The sequence below is a fragment of the Pelophylax lessonae genome, assembly GCF_965119305.1.
Source record: "Pelophylax lessonae genome assembly, chromosome: 2".
In the NCBI taxonomy this organism is placed as follows: domain Eukaryota; kingdom Metazoa; phylum Chordata; class Amphibia; order Anura; family Ranidae; genus Pelophylax; species Pelophylax lessonae.
The window spans coordinates 15,754,969-15,770,728 of NC_138769.1; the positions used below are offsets into that span (position 1 = coordinate 15,754,969).

Here is a 15,760-nt window from a genome sequence, read left to right on the forward strand (position 1 = left end):
GATTCCACGAAGCACAGCCCCACAAGTCCTGCACTTTATTACACTTAAGAGATTGCCAGAGTCTCGTTCCAGCTCCGCTCTCCGCATCAGTCAAATCATCCATTTAAATGGTAATAACTCTAAAAATACCCACAAAGCGCAGCCATAAGTCATATTAACTGGGCCGTTTACTTCCACCAAGAACTCTTTCATCATCTGCCTGGGAAAAAACACCTCGCTTTTTCAGCCTCCCATTAATGGGAATAGCAATTTTCACTCATAATTAATATTATTAGTCTAAACTGTTGCCATCACTCAATGGGGGTTCGAAGCTCAAGTGTTGACCGTTAATTTCCATCCTGGTAATCTGGCCACTTGTAGGTCACTTAATGAGCTCCCAGTGTCACTAATGTAAGCAGTTACCACTTGGAGCAATTAGACGCCCTCGCCGCCCAGCTGCCATCCACTGTATCGCGGCAGCAATTGATGAGCACAATAAAAAAATGCGTTGTCTGTAATTTGACTTACCTTTTGTAAAATGCATCAGCGATATTGGGTTTTTAGAAATCCGACGGGATAATTGACTTCATTTTTGCTCTGGCTCAGTCCAACAAAAATATTGCTAAAAGCAAAAAAAAAAAAATCAGAATAATTTATTGGCAGGGTGGCAGGAGGACTGGGAGCTGCCAGGAGCGATATCTTAAAGGCAGCAGAGTCCCGTATCGCATGATTTCAAATCGGTGACAAGAGCAGAGGGCCCTCTATGTGAAATGCTAAGTGACAGTTGAAATCCAGCGTGGGCAGACTGGAAAGCCTGATAATCGGATATATGAAGATTTCACTCTTTGAGGCATTGGTGCATGCAGAAGTAGAGATAGTCAGACTGTATTAACAGGAGATAAGGCTGGATGAAAATGTGTTTATTATAATCATAGCCTATCTGCAGAGCAAGGAATAAGTTCTTCTGTGGAACGCTAACGAAACAGATCAATCATGCGGTCTTAAAACAGCTAAATTCAGAGATAAAAACACATTTACTGGAACTGTTCTAACTGCCAAGAGATACTTTTTTTCTCCCGCACCTGCTGTGCTTTATGGCCAAAAGTATGTGGGTAGGTTTCCAAATTATTATTTCCAGTAATAGATACTGGTAATTTCAACAACATGCAAAGACATTTTCAACCTTCAACCAACATATTGGGGAAGGTCCTTTTCTAGCCTGAATTTGCCCCTGTGTACAAACGTAGCTCCACAAAGATATTGTTTAACCAAGTTGGTGTGGAGGAACCAGAGTTCTGATCTCTTGAGTTCTTTTTGATATAATTAAATATTATGCACTGTTCCCTTTAAAAGGTAACAGAGACCGAGTGCCATGTGGGTCTCTGCATGAGACTATGAATGTTAAGCTATGCAAAATACATCTGGTTGAAAGCTTGGCTTTTCCTCAGGGATTAAATGTGCCAATTGTGGTAGTTGTGATAATATGAGCTTGTGCAGTTGTGGGATTGATGCAAAGATTGTTTAAATGTTATTTCTTTGCTTATTTGTTTGACACATTGTTGTTACCCTGGGCTGATCACCTGAAAGGTGTCAGCTGTGACAAACCAAATTCAGCCTAAGCTGCTCTAACCCCATGTTGTTGTTTTCGCTTTGGCACGAAAGTGCCCGCATGTTCATCTTCTCCCCCAATAGCGTGTCTGTGACGAAGGCCTATTCGCGCGTGCAAATCTTCGCCTTTTTAAAACAGGCGTACGCAGCATGGAGGGCGTGTTTGATGGCGATTGGTGTGCACGTGGTCACCACTTAGCATGCCGCGCATCCACAATACAGCATAAATAGGCGCAATTTATAAGAAACTGTTTCCAACATGCTAGCCTCTGTCAGAGGCTGAAGGGGACACAGAGCAGCAGCAGCCTCTGTCTCTACTCCCCCTAAAGAGCCAGAGATGACTAGCCAATCTGAGCCTTTACAGTTGTTAGGCATAGTAGTTACTCCAGGTGCTTCTGCCGCAACCTACATCTCTAAGGACGATTTGTCATTGGCATTAGCCAGCCTTGAGGGTAAAATGATTGCAGCATCACAAGGAAACGTGATAGATTCCCGTCACCTGAGCCACCCCCTGAATCAGTTCAGGATTCTGCAGAGGATGTTGAAGAAGTAGCTGATGATGACCCTATGGAAAGTCAAGCTAAGGTTTCCACTTCTGGGGAGTCAGGGTCAGAGGAGTCTTTATCAGCCTCTCAAACCCAGAGATTGTTAGTTTAGTCTCTTACTGAAATTGTTTGGTCTGGACACAAATTTCCTCCCTTAGAGATGGCTGTAGTCTCTTTTTATTCTCTAGGCTCATTGCGCCCTCCTCATAGTCCTCGAACGTTTCCCATACATCCGCTCTTGGGACAAGTAATGTATAATAATTGGGATCATCCTGATAGGATTTTCGTTCCTCCTAAAAGGTTTTCTCTATTGTATCCTATGGAGGAAAAGTTTCCTAAGAAATGGAATATATCCACTGTGGATGCTGCCATTTCTTCGGTAAACAAGAGTTTAACCTGTCCTGTGGATAATGCCCAGGTTTTTAAAGATCCAGCAGATAAAAAGTTGGAATCTTTATTGAAAGCCTCCTTTACTGTTGAATGATCTGCGATACAATCACCAGTAGCAGCCATAGGAGTTTGTCAGTCTTTAAAAGACCGTATGAAGCAAGTGCCCAAGACTGGTCCTTCTGAAGGAGAGTCTGTGGAAGATCTGTCAGATCTGCCTCGCACTTTATGTTTCGCAGTTGATGCTCTTACAGACTCCATACGGCAAATGTCACGGTGTGCTCTGATGACAGTGCATCTGCGCAGAATCCTTTAGTTAAAGAGCTGGTCTGCGGAATTACCAAGTGACTGATTGGCTTCCCTTTTCAGGAAGAAAGCCTTTTTGGTGATGATCTGGATAAGTCTATCCAAAAGATCTCGGAGGGGAAGAGTACTTTGCTACCTGTAAAAAGAAAGAGCAAGCGTCCCTCTTTTAAGATCCCCAGCACTCCTCATACTACCAGTGCTTCCAATTCCAGATGGTGGCGACGGCCTCAGCCATCCGGGTCCGGAACCAAGCCTTCAGGGCAGAGACCGAAAAAGCCCTGTGCCCAGAGATCAGCCAAGTCTTCCTCTAAGCTTACTCTGTGAAGGGATGCCCCCACTCACTTGGGTGGGGGGAAGGCTGCTTTAGTTCTCGAAGGTTTGAGTGGAAGCGATGCAAGAAAACTGGGTTATCTCTACCATCTCGCCAGGGTACAAACTGGAATTTCGGGTGTTCCCACATCCTCGGTTCGTAAGGTCAAGTATACCGACAGATCCCCTAAAAAGAAGATCTCTCTTTTTGGTATTGGACCAGCTGAGGGCCCAAAGAGTGGTAACAGAGGTTCCGAAGAAAGAAAGGTTCAAACCTGTTCATAATCCCCAAACCAAACGGGGATGTGAGACCTATTCTGAATCTCAAAGCTCCAAACCAGTTTCTGAACGTTCGTACTTTCCGTAGGGAGTCAATTTGTTCAGTCATAGCCTCCCTGCAGTGAGAGGAATTTCTAGCATCCATGGACATCAAGGATGCATATCTTCATGTGCCTACATTCCAGGCTCATCAAGGGTTTCTACGCTTTGCATTGGAAAACTGTAATTTTCTGTTTGTGGCCCTACCCTGCGGGTTAGCTACCGCTCCAAGAGTTTTCACAAAGATCCTAGCTCCAGTTTTGGCTGTTCTAAGTTCCTGAGGGCTATCTGTAATAGGATATCTGGACGATCTATTACTTACAGATCGATCGGCTTCGACTCTAAGCCGGAATGTTTTCCAGACACTACAGTTCCTAGAATGTCTGGGTTGGATTCTGAACTTGGCAAAGTCAGCATTACAGCCAGTCCAGCCTCTCGAATATCTGGCTTTCCATGTGGACACAGTACAGGCAATGGTATTCTTGCCAACAAGAAAGGTCACAGACCTCAAGGATCTGGTTAGGTCCAAAGTAAGGCTGAGATATACTTCTTTACTTCTTTGCATGAAGTTATTGGGAAAGATGGTGTCCACATTTGAGGCAATTCCCTATGCTCAATTCAATCAGAGTCTTAATTGGTGGTTGTTGACCAGAAATCTGGAGAAGGGGAAATCCTTTCTTCCAGTGACCTGGAAAGTGGTGACTACAGATGCCAGTCTCTCTGGGTGGGGCGCGGTTCTGGAGAAAGCCACTGTCCAGGGGATTTTGTCTTGGGTAGAGAAAGGTCTCCCCATGAACATTCTGGAAATCCAAGCAGTCAGTCGGGCTTTGAAATACTGGACACCCAGACTTCGAGGTCACCCTGTCAGGGTGCAATCCAACAATGTGAAAAACAAACAAACACAGGGGCGCACCGGCCTAGTGCATTATCCTTTGGAAGGTTTATTTAAAAGAAAAGATTAAAAATACTCACAAACGAGTTCTTAATAAAAGCATATCCCATAAGGAACGCAGTCCTCAGCATAGGGATCCGAGGGGGAATCGTCCCCTGAATTTGTGATGGCTAATGCGTTTCGAGGCTTAGCCTCTTCCTCAGAGCCTCAAGAACTCGTTTGTGAGTATTTTTAATCTTTTCTTTTAAATAAACCTTCCAAAGGATAATGCACTAGGCCGGTGCGCCCCTATGTTTGTTTGTTGTTCACAGTGTTTCCAGACATCCCTGGTCGTTCAAGGGGCAGCAAGGCCTTAGTATTTTTCCTTGGTTGTTGTGTCCATAGCTCCAGAAACAGCTGCAAGACCCCAATAGAGGTGGACAAGAGAATACACCTCTCTGAGCGCAGGGAACTGGTGCTTTGCACCAAAACTTTTATATACTGCAATCCAACAATGCCATGTCTGTGGCTTATGTCAACCATCAAGGAGGCACAATCAGTCAGCCCAGAAAGAGGTGGATATCATCCTGTCCTGGGCAGAGAAGTTTGTGCCATGTCTGACAGCAGTTTTTATTCCAGGAATAGTGAACTGGCAGGCAGATTTTCTGAGCTGCTAACAGATGTTTCCACGGGTATGGTCCTTACATCCGAAATTTTTCAATCAATCTGCCTACGCTGGGGGTGCCAGACATAGATCTATTGGCATCCAGGTTCAACAACAAGTTAAAGAGATTTGTGTCCAGGACCAGGGATCAACTTGCAGTCAGAGTGGATGCTGTAGTGACCCCTTGGACGGAGTATTCCCTAATTTATGCCTTTCCTCTGGTGCAGCTGATACCGCGTCTGTTGCGCAGGATCCTGATAGAGGGGAAACCAGTAATCCTGGTAGCTCTGGCATGGCCGAGGAGGGTTTTGGTATGCACAAATCCAAAGGTTGGCAGTGACAAGACCTTGGGCCCTTCCACTGCGTCCGGACCTACTCTCTCAAGGCCCGATATTCCACCCTGCTTTACAGTCTCTAAATTTGACGGCTTGGCTATTGCAGCCATGTTCTTGAAGCGGGGTGTATCTGGCCCTACAGTTTGTACCCTGATAAATGCTTTAGAAGCATTTATTACAGGGTCTGAAAATCCTACATTGCCTGATGTGAAGCCAGGAAATGGCATCCCCGCAATTGTATAATCGGGAGAATTCTAGCTTTGCTTCAAGCAGGGGCAGTTATGAAATTAGCCTTGAGCACGAATAAGCGGCAAATTTCAGCCTTATCGGTTTTCTACAAAGAACCGATCGCTTACCTTCGTCCGGGGAATGTTACGTTTGCTTTCACCTGTGAAGCCACCATTATATCCTTGGGATTTAAATTTGGTGCTGGTAGTTTTACAAAAACAGCCTTTTGAGCCCATGGGGCAGGTTCCCCTTGTTGTTCTGACCAGGAAACTGGTCTTTTTGATTGCGATAACTTCGGCTATAAGGGTATCGGAACTAGCAGCTCTTTCTTGTAAAGAGCCATTCTTGAATTTTCATCAAAATAGGGTGATTTTACATCCACACCCAGGTTTTTTGCCCAAGGTGAAGACATTTGAATCAGGACATTATACTACCTTCCTTTTTTCCAGATCCTCACTCAGAGGAGGAAAAGTTATTGCATTCTCTTGATGTAATGCGTGCACTTAAGTTTTACTTGGAAAGATCAGCTCAGATTTGTGAAACCGATCTCTTGTTTGTGCTGCCAGAAGGGCCCAGGAAAGGGTTGGCAGCATCTAAGTCTATGATTTCTCTTTGGATTCGCCAGGTTATTACCCAGGCGTATGATTTAGAAGGGAAGGTTCCACCTTTTCCTGTAAAGGCACATTATACAAGAGGAGTAGGTGCCTCTTGGGCATTTCGCTATCAAGCCTCTATGGCTTAGATTTTCAAGGCTGCGACCTGGTCATCGGTGCATACGTTCACTTGTTTCTATCGAGTGGATGTTGGGACCCAGGGGGAATCTGCATTTGGCCCCAGTGTTCTGCAGGCAGCGGTGTAATCCTTTTTGTGGTCTGATGGCGGTATTTTTGGTGTCCCCCTCGCAGAGGTGGGGGACTTGAGTCATATGACTTGACTTAAGTCACCAGTTTGAGGACTTGAGACTTGCTTGACTAAATTAATAAAAGACTCGACTTGACTTTGACTTGGTATTCATGACTTAAAACTTGACTTTGATTTTAGACATATGACTCGAAATGACTTTACTTTTTTAAGTTATTAAATATTTGCATTTTCTCAAGATGTGTTAAAGCAAAATGAATGTGTCTGTTATGTTTCCGACACCACAGTCACTTAAAACACCTCAGTGTGTTCTAATTTTTAGGTCACTGACTGTTTAACAATGGAAATACTTAACATGTTTTTAGTGACTGTGTTGTTGAAACATGACCAGACGAAGGATTTTGAGCTGTTTGGGCATTAAAAGTGTTTGTTTAATATGCCAAGAAAAAAGCACTAAGCACTTTTGTTAACGTTGAAAATAAAACAAAACCTTTCCTGACCACTGACTTTTAACTGATTTAAAGGTGAAAATTGGGGTAGATCAGTATTTTGACTTGATTTGTGACTTGACCAAAATAAATGACTTGATTTGACTTGCTTGACTTCTAGCAGGGACTCGACTTGACTTGCTTGCTTTTCGCCACAGTAACTTGGGACTTGCTTGAGACTTGAAGGTTAAGACTTGAGACTTGCTTGTGACTTGCACATGTGTGACCTACTCCCATGTCTGCCCCCTCCCCTCGGATGCATTGCTTTGGGACATCCCATATGTTATGATTTATGGCTCTGTGTTCCATGATGTACTTCAGGAAACTGATTTTACAGGTAAGTATGTATTGAAAATCAAAGTATTTTTTATTTTATTTTCCATACAGTAAGTAAGTAGCTCCAGAACAGGACTCTGGTGGGCAAGAAATTAGAATGGGCGCACACACACATACAATTGATTCTCACAGTGATACCGGAAGCAGTGTGCAGCAGCACAGATGATAACTCACCGTCACGGGACATCCCCTCCTGAGTTAGTCACGGCACATCCCCTCCCCTCCTGTAACAGTCTCTCTCCACGCCAGGTGGTCCTTTCAGTCCCAACAGCACCAACAGTCCCGCTCCTGGCTCTCCTTGCTCCCGTCCCGCAGACCTGCACACAAGGTTCCAGCCACTCCGCTCGGCTCCTTTGCACCATGATATCACATGACACATGCACAGGCACCACCTCCGCCAGCCTCGCCCCCTGCCAGCAACACCCGAACACACTGTAGTAGGCACTCGGATGGTCTCAGCCAACTCCGGAGCCGAGCGTCACAGCCATATTTTTTACTGGCAACCTTTTCCCGTCACTGGCATTTACTGTATACATATATCAGAGCTGCGCAAGGCTGACAGTAAATCACAGTGACAAAATATCAGAAAGAAAAAAAACTAAAAATATATAGTGTAGTAAAGTCCACGTGAATTAGTAGAAATTCTTTAAAAGTTCATGAATCCATTATCCATCACCAGCAGCAACATGAAGCCTTCTTATGCAAAACCTCCACCTCTAGTATCAAGAGCACTTACCAGATGTTGTTGACCTTCTATCTCTAGAGAGGTCTATTGAACTTGAACGTAACCCTCAGCAAATTGCTCAGGTAGCATACTCCTGTGGATACCAGGACCAATGACGGTGGGCAACACTAGGTACGACTATGTATAGCTTCTGGTTGGAGTCTTACAGTCAGACATTGTCCCATTTTTCCAAAGAACATCAACGTCCTTCTTGTTATATGGGAAGGCAAGAAAATTTCCCGCAGCCCTTCCTGTATACAAATGAATGAAAACCTATACTCCATTGTTGATCTAAAGTTCTGTTAAACTCTTTTGGGTAAGTTTCGGGTAAGTAGAGAGAAGCTGAAGACTTGAACGACTTACAATATCTTTGCTGGACGATATTCTGCTCCCTTCCAGTGATGGCCATGTGTCCAAAAGCCACTAGCAAAAGTTAAAAAATCAGTTTTTGATTGAGTATCCTTTTAAGGGCAGTGCAATTTCAGTCAGCATCATTTATCCATTATCTGGTAAATAAAATTAACCTGTCCTTATCTTTCATTCTATGTTACACAGTCTGACTGGTGAGTTAAGCCGAATCCCTTTGTAGATCGAAGGAAATGTAAAGTCCCTAAAGTGCTTTTCCACACAGTGTATAAAAACGGAAAATTTATATCAAATACTTACCGTAATTTTCCTTTCCTGATGGACTCCATGGCAGCATACGTATCGGGTTTGGCCCCGCCTCCAAACCTACCCATAGGACCTCACTCCCATAAATCTTTGCTCCTGTTCAGCACACGTGTTCTGTAACTATCCTCCACAGAAATCCGGGAGGGAACTCCTGCTGCCATGGAGTCCATCAGGAAAGGAAAATTACGGTAAGTATTTGATATAAATTTTCCGTTTTCCTGACAGACTCCATGGCAGCATACGTATCGGGAAATAACTCGCCGTACACACAGGGTGGGCAGGTGCTGAACAGAAAAGTTTTAATGCATTTTGTCAAACAGACAGGACTTGCAAACCAAAATTCACAGAAGAAAGAGCCGCTGGCTCAACACAGTAATGGGATAAGAAAGTGTTAATAGAGGACCACGATGCTGCTCTGCAAATGACTTCAGGAGCCACATGTCTGGATACTGCCCAGGAGGTAGAGATGCTCCGCGTCGAATGAGCTGTAACTACTGCTGGAGGGGTCAAGCCCTTAGCCCTATAAGCCCACTGGATGGTCTGGATGATCCAAGAGGAAATGGATCTCGTCGAGGCTCTTGAACCTTTGTTTTTTCCATAAAAGGTAACGAAAAGATGTTCTGATTTTCTGAAAGAGGAAGTGGCATTTAAATATCTCTTAATACACTCTCCAACATCCAGCGGATGAACCGAAGATTCTTCCTCTTCCTGTCTAAAGGTTGGTAATACTGTTTCTATGTTTTCATGGAAGACAGAGGTCCTTTTTGGTCTCGCATCCAGCATGGGGATGAGCACCACTCTGTCAGGAAAAAAGGTTAAGAAAGGCTCTTGTGTCCCAAAGGACCCAATTTCCGACACTCTTTTTGCTGAGGTTATAGCCACCAGAAACACTGTTATCAGTGTAAGCTCTCTTATGGTCAAAGAATCAAACATGTCTTGAATTTGACTCGCCAGGAAATCCAGAACTAGTGGCAGATCCCACTTGGGAAACCTGGGTTTTCTCTGAGGTCTGATTCTCACTGCCCCTTGGAAGAACTGACGAATTAGGGCATGAGTGGCCCAGGAGATCCCTGTAAAAGCAGAAATAGCCGAGACCTGGACTCTGAGCGAACTCACTGATAGAGGCAAATCCAGTCCTGATTGGAGAAAGCTCAATACATCCTGGATCTTAATTGAAGATTGAGGATCAGGCCTTGTATTCAGTTGTGCAGAAAATTTTTCCCAGATTCTCTGATACACCCTGTTCGTTGAGCTTCTTCTAGCACTAAGTAGTGTCGAGATTGCCGTTTCTGGACAGCCTAAAGCCTGTAACCTCCTCCTCTCAACATCCAGACCTTGAGATGTAAACGGTCTGGGCATGGATGGAGTACAGACCCCTGGGACAACAGGTCCGGTCTGAAGGGTAGCGGGATTGGATCTTGGACACTGAGTAGCGTCAGAAGGGGAAACCATGGCCTGTTCGGCCAGAAGGGAATCACCGCCACTACCTCCACTGGCTCCGACCTGAGTCTCCGAAGGAACTGCAACACAATCGGAATTGGTGGGAAGGCGTATGCCCTGTGGAATCTCCACTGATCCGAGAGTGCATCTATCCCTGATGCTTGTGGATCTCTGAATCTTGAGTAGTACTTCGGCAGTTTGTGATTGCAGGGGGAGGCGAAGAGATCTACCTCTGGAGAAAACCCCAATGTTAGGATCCAGTCGAACGTTTCCTTGTGAAGGGACCACTCGTTGTTGTCCAGATCCACTCTGGACAAGAAGTCTGCTTTGACATTCTGGACTCCTGGAACATAAACCGCTGAAAGATTCGAGAGATTTTTCTGTGCCCAGGACATAATCGGCTCCACTTCCCTCAATAGGGACCAGCTGCGTGTACCCCCTTGTTTCCTGATGTATGCCACTGCTGAGGTGTTGTCCAGGCGCAGCATGACAGGTTGGTCTTTTGTCAGGTGAGCAAATGCTCGAAGAGCTTGGAATGCTGCTCGGAGTTCTAGTATGTTGGATACTATTCCTCGAGTGGAAAACTCCCACCTGCCCTGTGCCACCTCCGACAGACAGTGGGCACCCCAGCCTATGTTGCTGGCGTCCGAGGTAACCACTACCCACGGAGCTGGTTTCAGAGAGTGGCAGTTCAGCAGGTGGTCTCTGCATAGCCACCAAGGAAGACTCGCTCTCATTGAAGGGGTTAGGAAGATGCGTTGATCCAGATGCCACGTATCCCATTGCTGAAGGAATCCCTTCTGAAAGGGTCTCATCCTCCACAGGGCCCACTTCACCATGGGGACTACTGCGACCATAGTCCCGATCACCTTCAGACATTGACGTGCCTGAAGATGAGAGGATGAGAGGGCAAAGCGAATCCTGTCTCGGAGAGTCCCTATCTTTTCCTCTGGAAGAGAGATAGTCGCCTTCTCTGTGTCGAACAGAGCGCCCAAGTAGATCAGGGACTGAGTTGGAATCAGGTGACTCTTCTCCTTGTTGAGTAACCAACCAAACTTCTGGAGAGTGGACACGACCTGCTCCAGATGAACTAATAGTTGGTCTCTGTCTTGGGACAACAGGAGTAGATCGTCCAAATAGTGGTGAAGACGGATACCTTTCAATCTCAGTAGGGCTACCACGGCCAATAAGATTTTTGAAAAGGTCCGTGGAGATGTTGAGAGCCCGAATGGGAGACAGATAAACTGAAGATGTAATCCTCCCACTTCGAACCGGAGAAACCTTTGAAAATCTTCGTCCACAGGGACATGAAAGTAGGCGTCTTTCAAGTCGATGGACACCATCCAATCTGCCGGCTGGACTGACTGCTGTATGGACAACAGGGTCTCCATTTTGAACCTTTCTTTTTTTATGAATTTGTTCAAGAAGGTCAAATCTATTACTGGTCTCCATGATCCGTTCTTCTTTTGGACCAGAAAGAGCGGAGAATATATTCCTTGGCCTCGCTCTGACTCTGGAACGGAGATGACAGCCCCTTGAGCAATGAGAGCTTCGACGTAAGAAAACAAAATCTGACGCCTTTCTTCTAGACATGGTATGGCAGTAGGCAGGAACCTTGAGCCTGGCCTCTCCTTGAAGACCCACTTGTGGCCTGAAGACACCGTCCTGACGGCCCAGGGGTCCCGAATCGAAGCCGCCCAGACATGTCGGAAGGAGCGTAGACGTGCACCCACCCGACATGTCTGAGCGGGCCCACCTTCAAAAGGACTTAGTGGGCTCGCGGTCCCCAGAGGAGACATTCTTTGTCGTCTTCCTGGAAGACTGTCTGGATCTCCAGTTCCGGTTGAACTCCCGACCAGGTCTATAAGAACGAGCTTCCCTGGCCCGGTCAGGCACAAATTTTCTGGTAGGCTGTCCTTTCTTGACGTTGAACTGGCGCCGATCCTGGGGAAGAAACCCAGACTTACCGCCTGTAGCCCGGGTTATGGCCTCGTCCAGTTTATTCCCGAAAAGGGAGGACCCCTCAAAGGGAATACGGCACCAAACTTGCTTTGATGCCGGATCCGCCACCCAAGGGCGGAGCCAAAGAGCTCTCTTAGCTGTGACCGAGGACAGCATAACTCTTGCCAATAGACGGATCAAGTCTATGGAAGCCTCCCCAAGGAACGACGCGCCCAGCCTAAGCTCCTGGATTGGAGCGCTTCTGGCCACCTCCTCCGAAACAGATCTGACCGATTCGTCTACCACATCAGCCCAAGACTCCATGGCCTTGGATAGAGCAGCCAAAGCCAGGACTGGCTTACAGGCCATACCTGCTGTAAGGTAGATTCTCTTCAAATCAGAGTCCATCCTTCGGTCCAACGGGTCTTTAAATGAGACCGTATCCTCTAAGGGAAGGGTCACGTGCTTGACCAGTCTCATGACTGCTGCGTCAACTAGGGGAGGGGACTCAAGATGTTTCACATCATCCTCTTTGAAGGGGTAAAGTTTAGCCATCTTGGATACTAAGGAATTCTTACGTTCCACCTTTTTCCACTCCTCCAAGATGATTTCACCCAACTCTCCCAGGAAGGGAAAATTAACACGCTCCTTATTGAGCTGTTTAAAGTACTTCTTCTGCTTGGGAGGGGGAACAGCTGACTCCTCCCAATTTAAGGTCTCTCTGACCGCTTTAACCAGGGAAGGCACCAAGGTATATTCAAAACCCAAGCAGGGATCCTCATCTTCAGAGTCGCTACCTGACAAGAGCATCGACTGATGGCTTGTGTGGGCTGACTCGAAATCTTCCTGTACCTGTAGTGCTACAGGGGAGGGGCTTGGGGAAGCCGTTGCAGTGTCTTGAGAACGACTGACACCCAACTCTGCCAAAGAGTCCTTAACCACTCTCTTGACCAAAGCCTCAATGCGCTGATCGGAAGTATCCCTTTCTCCCGCAGCCTGGGAGAAACATCTATCACAGAAAAGCTTCCTCTCCGGGACACTAGCGCCACAGCCTCTGCAACCTGCTTTGTCAGGTCTCCGTGCGTGGCTGGCTGAAGTAGATGATTTTTGATGATGTGAGCCCGAACGGGACTTTCCTGTAGAGTGCCGGTGGCGAGAGCTTGAGCGTCTTTCACTTCTTTGAGAAGAGTGCCTAGTCTCTGAACGAGGAGGGCTGTGAACAAGAGAAAAAACAGAAAAAAACAGACAGGAAGCTAGGAACACTTGAGTTCCTACCCCCACCCCCTATAACCCACAGCCCCACTAAGAAGCCCCAAATACCTGTTAGGGGCGGGCTGACCACCGGAGGGCAAAGTAGCTTCCATTCTGATGCTGACCTACAAGAATGAGCCGGACAGCAATGTCAGAAAACCAGCAAAAGAGGAGGGGGGGGAAGGCTCCCAAACTGGGGCCAGTACTCACCAAGAACCAGAGGTTAGCAGGCAGAGCGGCAACGAACAGCAGGCGTCCAAAAACCGATCAGATGCGGAGTATGGAACACCCAGTATCAGCAGTGTGTATAAACACAACACTGCTGACAGTTCTGGGGTTTAAATATGGCGCCTGGAGACGTCATCAGCGCTCGCCGCCGACGCCAACTCACTGCGCATGCGCCGCGCTCTTACTGCGCACGCGCGAGAACCAAGCCTCGTTCTGGAGGCGCCGCACATGCGCAGTAGCGCACCGCACCGGCGGCCGGTCAGGAAGTGAACCGCTGACCGGCCCCGGACCACTAGCCACCAGGGAAGGCAGGAAAGACCAGGTAAGAGAAAAAACATATAAACAAAGGCAAATATAAGCATATAACATAGCTGCCATGGAGTGTACTCACGAACCGCAGACCACCAGGGATGGATGCACACCGGACTTATCTCTTTCAAGGGTACCGGCCACCCGCAGCAGCTGGGCTTTTTGGCCAAGGCTGCTACATCTTCGCCCCTCCTCCATACCCCGCAGCAGCTGGGGCTTATTGGAGAGCTCCATACCCGACAGGTAGAGCCATCCATCACCCGGAATCCATCTTCAGGTAGGATATCAGGTAATCCTTTGGAGGACAAAAAAAGAACACGTGTGCTGAACAGGAGCAAAGATTTATGGGAGTGAGGTCCTATGGGTAGGTTTGGAGGCGGGGCCAAACCCGATACGTATGCTGCCATGGAGTCTGTCAGGAAAAAATGTTTTACTGCTATGGAAGAATGTCAGACTCTGCATTAACATTTACAGCTCTTATTATTCTTCTACTTGCTGCCATTGTTCAATCAGAAAAAAAAAAAAGAAGACACTCACTTTGCAACAGTAAAGCAGCATCATGGACAGCTTTAACATGGCCTGACCTCTATCCAGCATCTCATGCTATAGCAACCATTAGAGGCTTCTTTTTATAGAATTCAGCTCCCAGCCATCCATAACCCAAGGTCAGAGGTGCATCGAGGAGGTGTTTCTTGTAGCTCTCAAGCAAATGTAACATGAAGTTGTATCTACAGCCTTGTGGATATAAAAGCCAAGTACTCAAGTTGCTTTGACAGAGTCGATAGGCAATGTGCCCGTAGAGGCTGCGTGACCTTCTAATGCTTGTGCCCGATGGAAACCAATTGTGTTGATGTGATATGGGTGGTCTTGTTTTCGCCTCTGTGTGTCCTGCAGCCTTATTTTTTTTTCCCCAACAGAATGTCTTTTTTTTTTTTTTTTGTTCTGGGATTTTCTTTGGCATTTAATAATGACCTTTCTCCTTTTTCTGTTGTTTCAGTTAAAGGATCAAGAAAGTTAAGTCTGCCAACAGATCTTAAGACTGATCTTGGTACGGTAGGCGAAAGCCAACAGTTTTAAGCTTCCTCACTTCCATTTAGCAAAAGCATTTTTACCGACCAGCCCATGAGACTCCCGAGGTCTTCCAGTGCTTGGCGGAGACTTCTCGTTCCATGCAGTTCTGTTGGCAGCATCTGGCATCCCCGCTTGTGTGACCCTCATTTCCTGTGACCACATTTGTATACCATTTTGCAAGCAGACACACATTGGGAGAAATCAGTAAGATGTCAACATGCTCATTGCCATTTCAGTAAATGCTCTTCACTGCACTTATTCTTTAACTCCAACAATATCACCCTCAAAGTCTCACATAGTAAAAAAAAAAAAAAAAATTGTATTATATTTAGACATTTCCGGGCAGATTTAGTGTTGGAATGATGTTCATGTTCTAGAAAGAGTTGCAAGGATAGGGATAGTAGATTGTATGGCCAAGGATACAGAATTTGTGTAAAGTATATCTTGAAGATGAATGATGCATTTGTGTGTTTGCTTAAAAGTTACTAAAACTATGCAGTGATAGGTTCATGGTCTGCTAGTCTTTTCAGTTTGGAGTTTCTTATATACTGTACCAGCACTTCTCCAAACTACTACCCCTTATCTTAAATCTATCATTCCTCCTCCTCCAAACTGAAAGTTCTTATTCACAGCCTAGTAATCCTTGTGCAAAGTTCCTACCCTTATCCACAAGCTAGCACTCCTCAAAAAGGAAGAGGCTTGAAAGAAGTGTGGGTGAAGCAAAAAGATAGGAAGAGGGAAAGAGGGGGAGTGGGGTGAGAAAACCCATTCCTTCCATAGAAAGAAAATAAGAAAAAAAAACTGTGGTATCACACAGCCTAACCTACAGCTATGAAGAAGTGCGTAGGCCAAAATCTCGCACACATAAACTCACATTGTCATAGCGTTA

The 15,760-nt window shown here is 46.1% G+C and overlaps 1 protein-coding gene across 8 annotated transcripts in view; it reads left to right on the forward strand.

Annotated features, from left to right (window-relative positions):
• Nucleotides 1-15,760, forward strand: part of STXBP5L (syntaxin binding protein 5L) — a 504,619-nt gene that overhangs the window by 410,306 nt on the left and 78,553 nt on the right. For 4 of the 8 annotated variants that reach the window (XM_082247637.1, XM_082247640.1, XM_082247639.1 and 1 more), the window contains one exon: nucleotides 14,798-14,848. The exons of the other annotated variants lie outside the window; for them this stretch is intronic. In XM_082247637.1, the coding sequence (XP_082103763.1) occupies nucleotides 14,798-14,848 (51 nt within the window). The remainder of the gene's footprint in view (nucleotides 1-14,797; nucleotides 14,849-15,760) is intronic. 8 annotated transcript variants of the gene reach the window in all.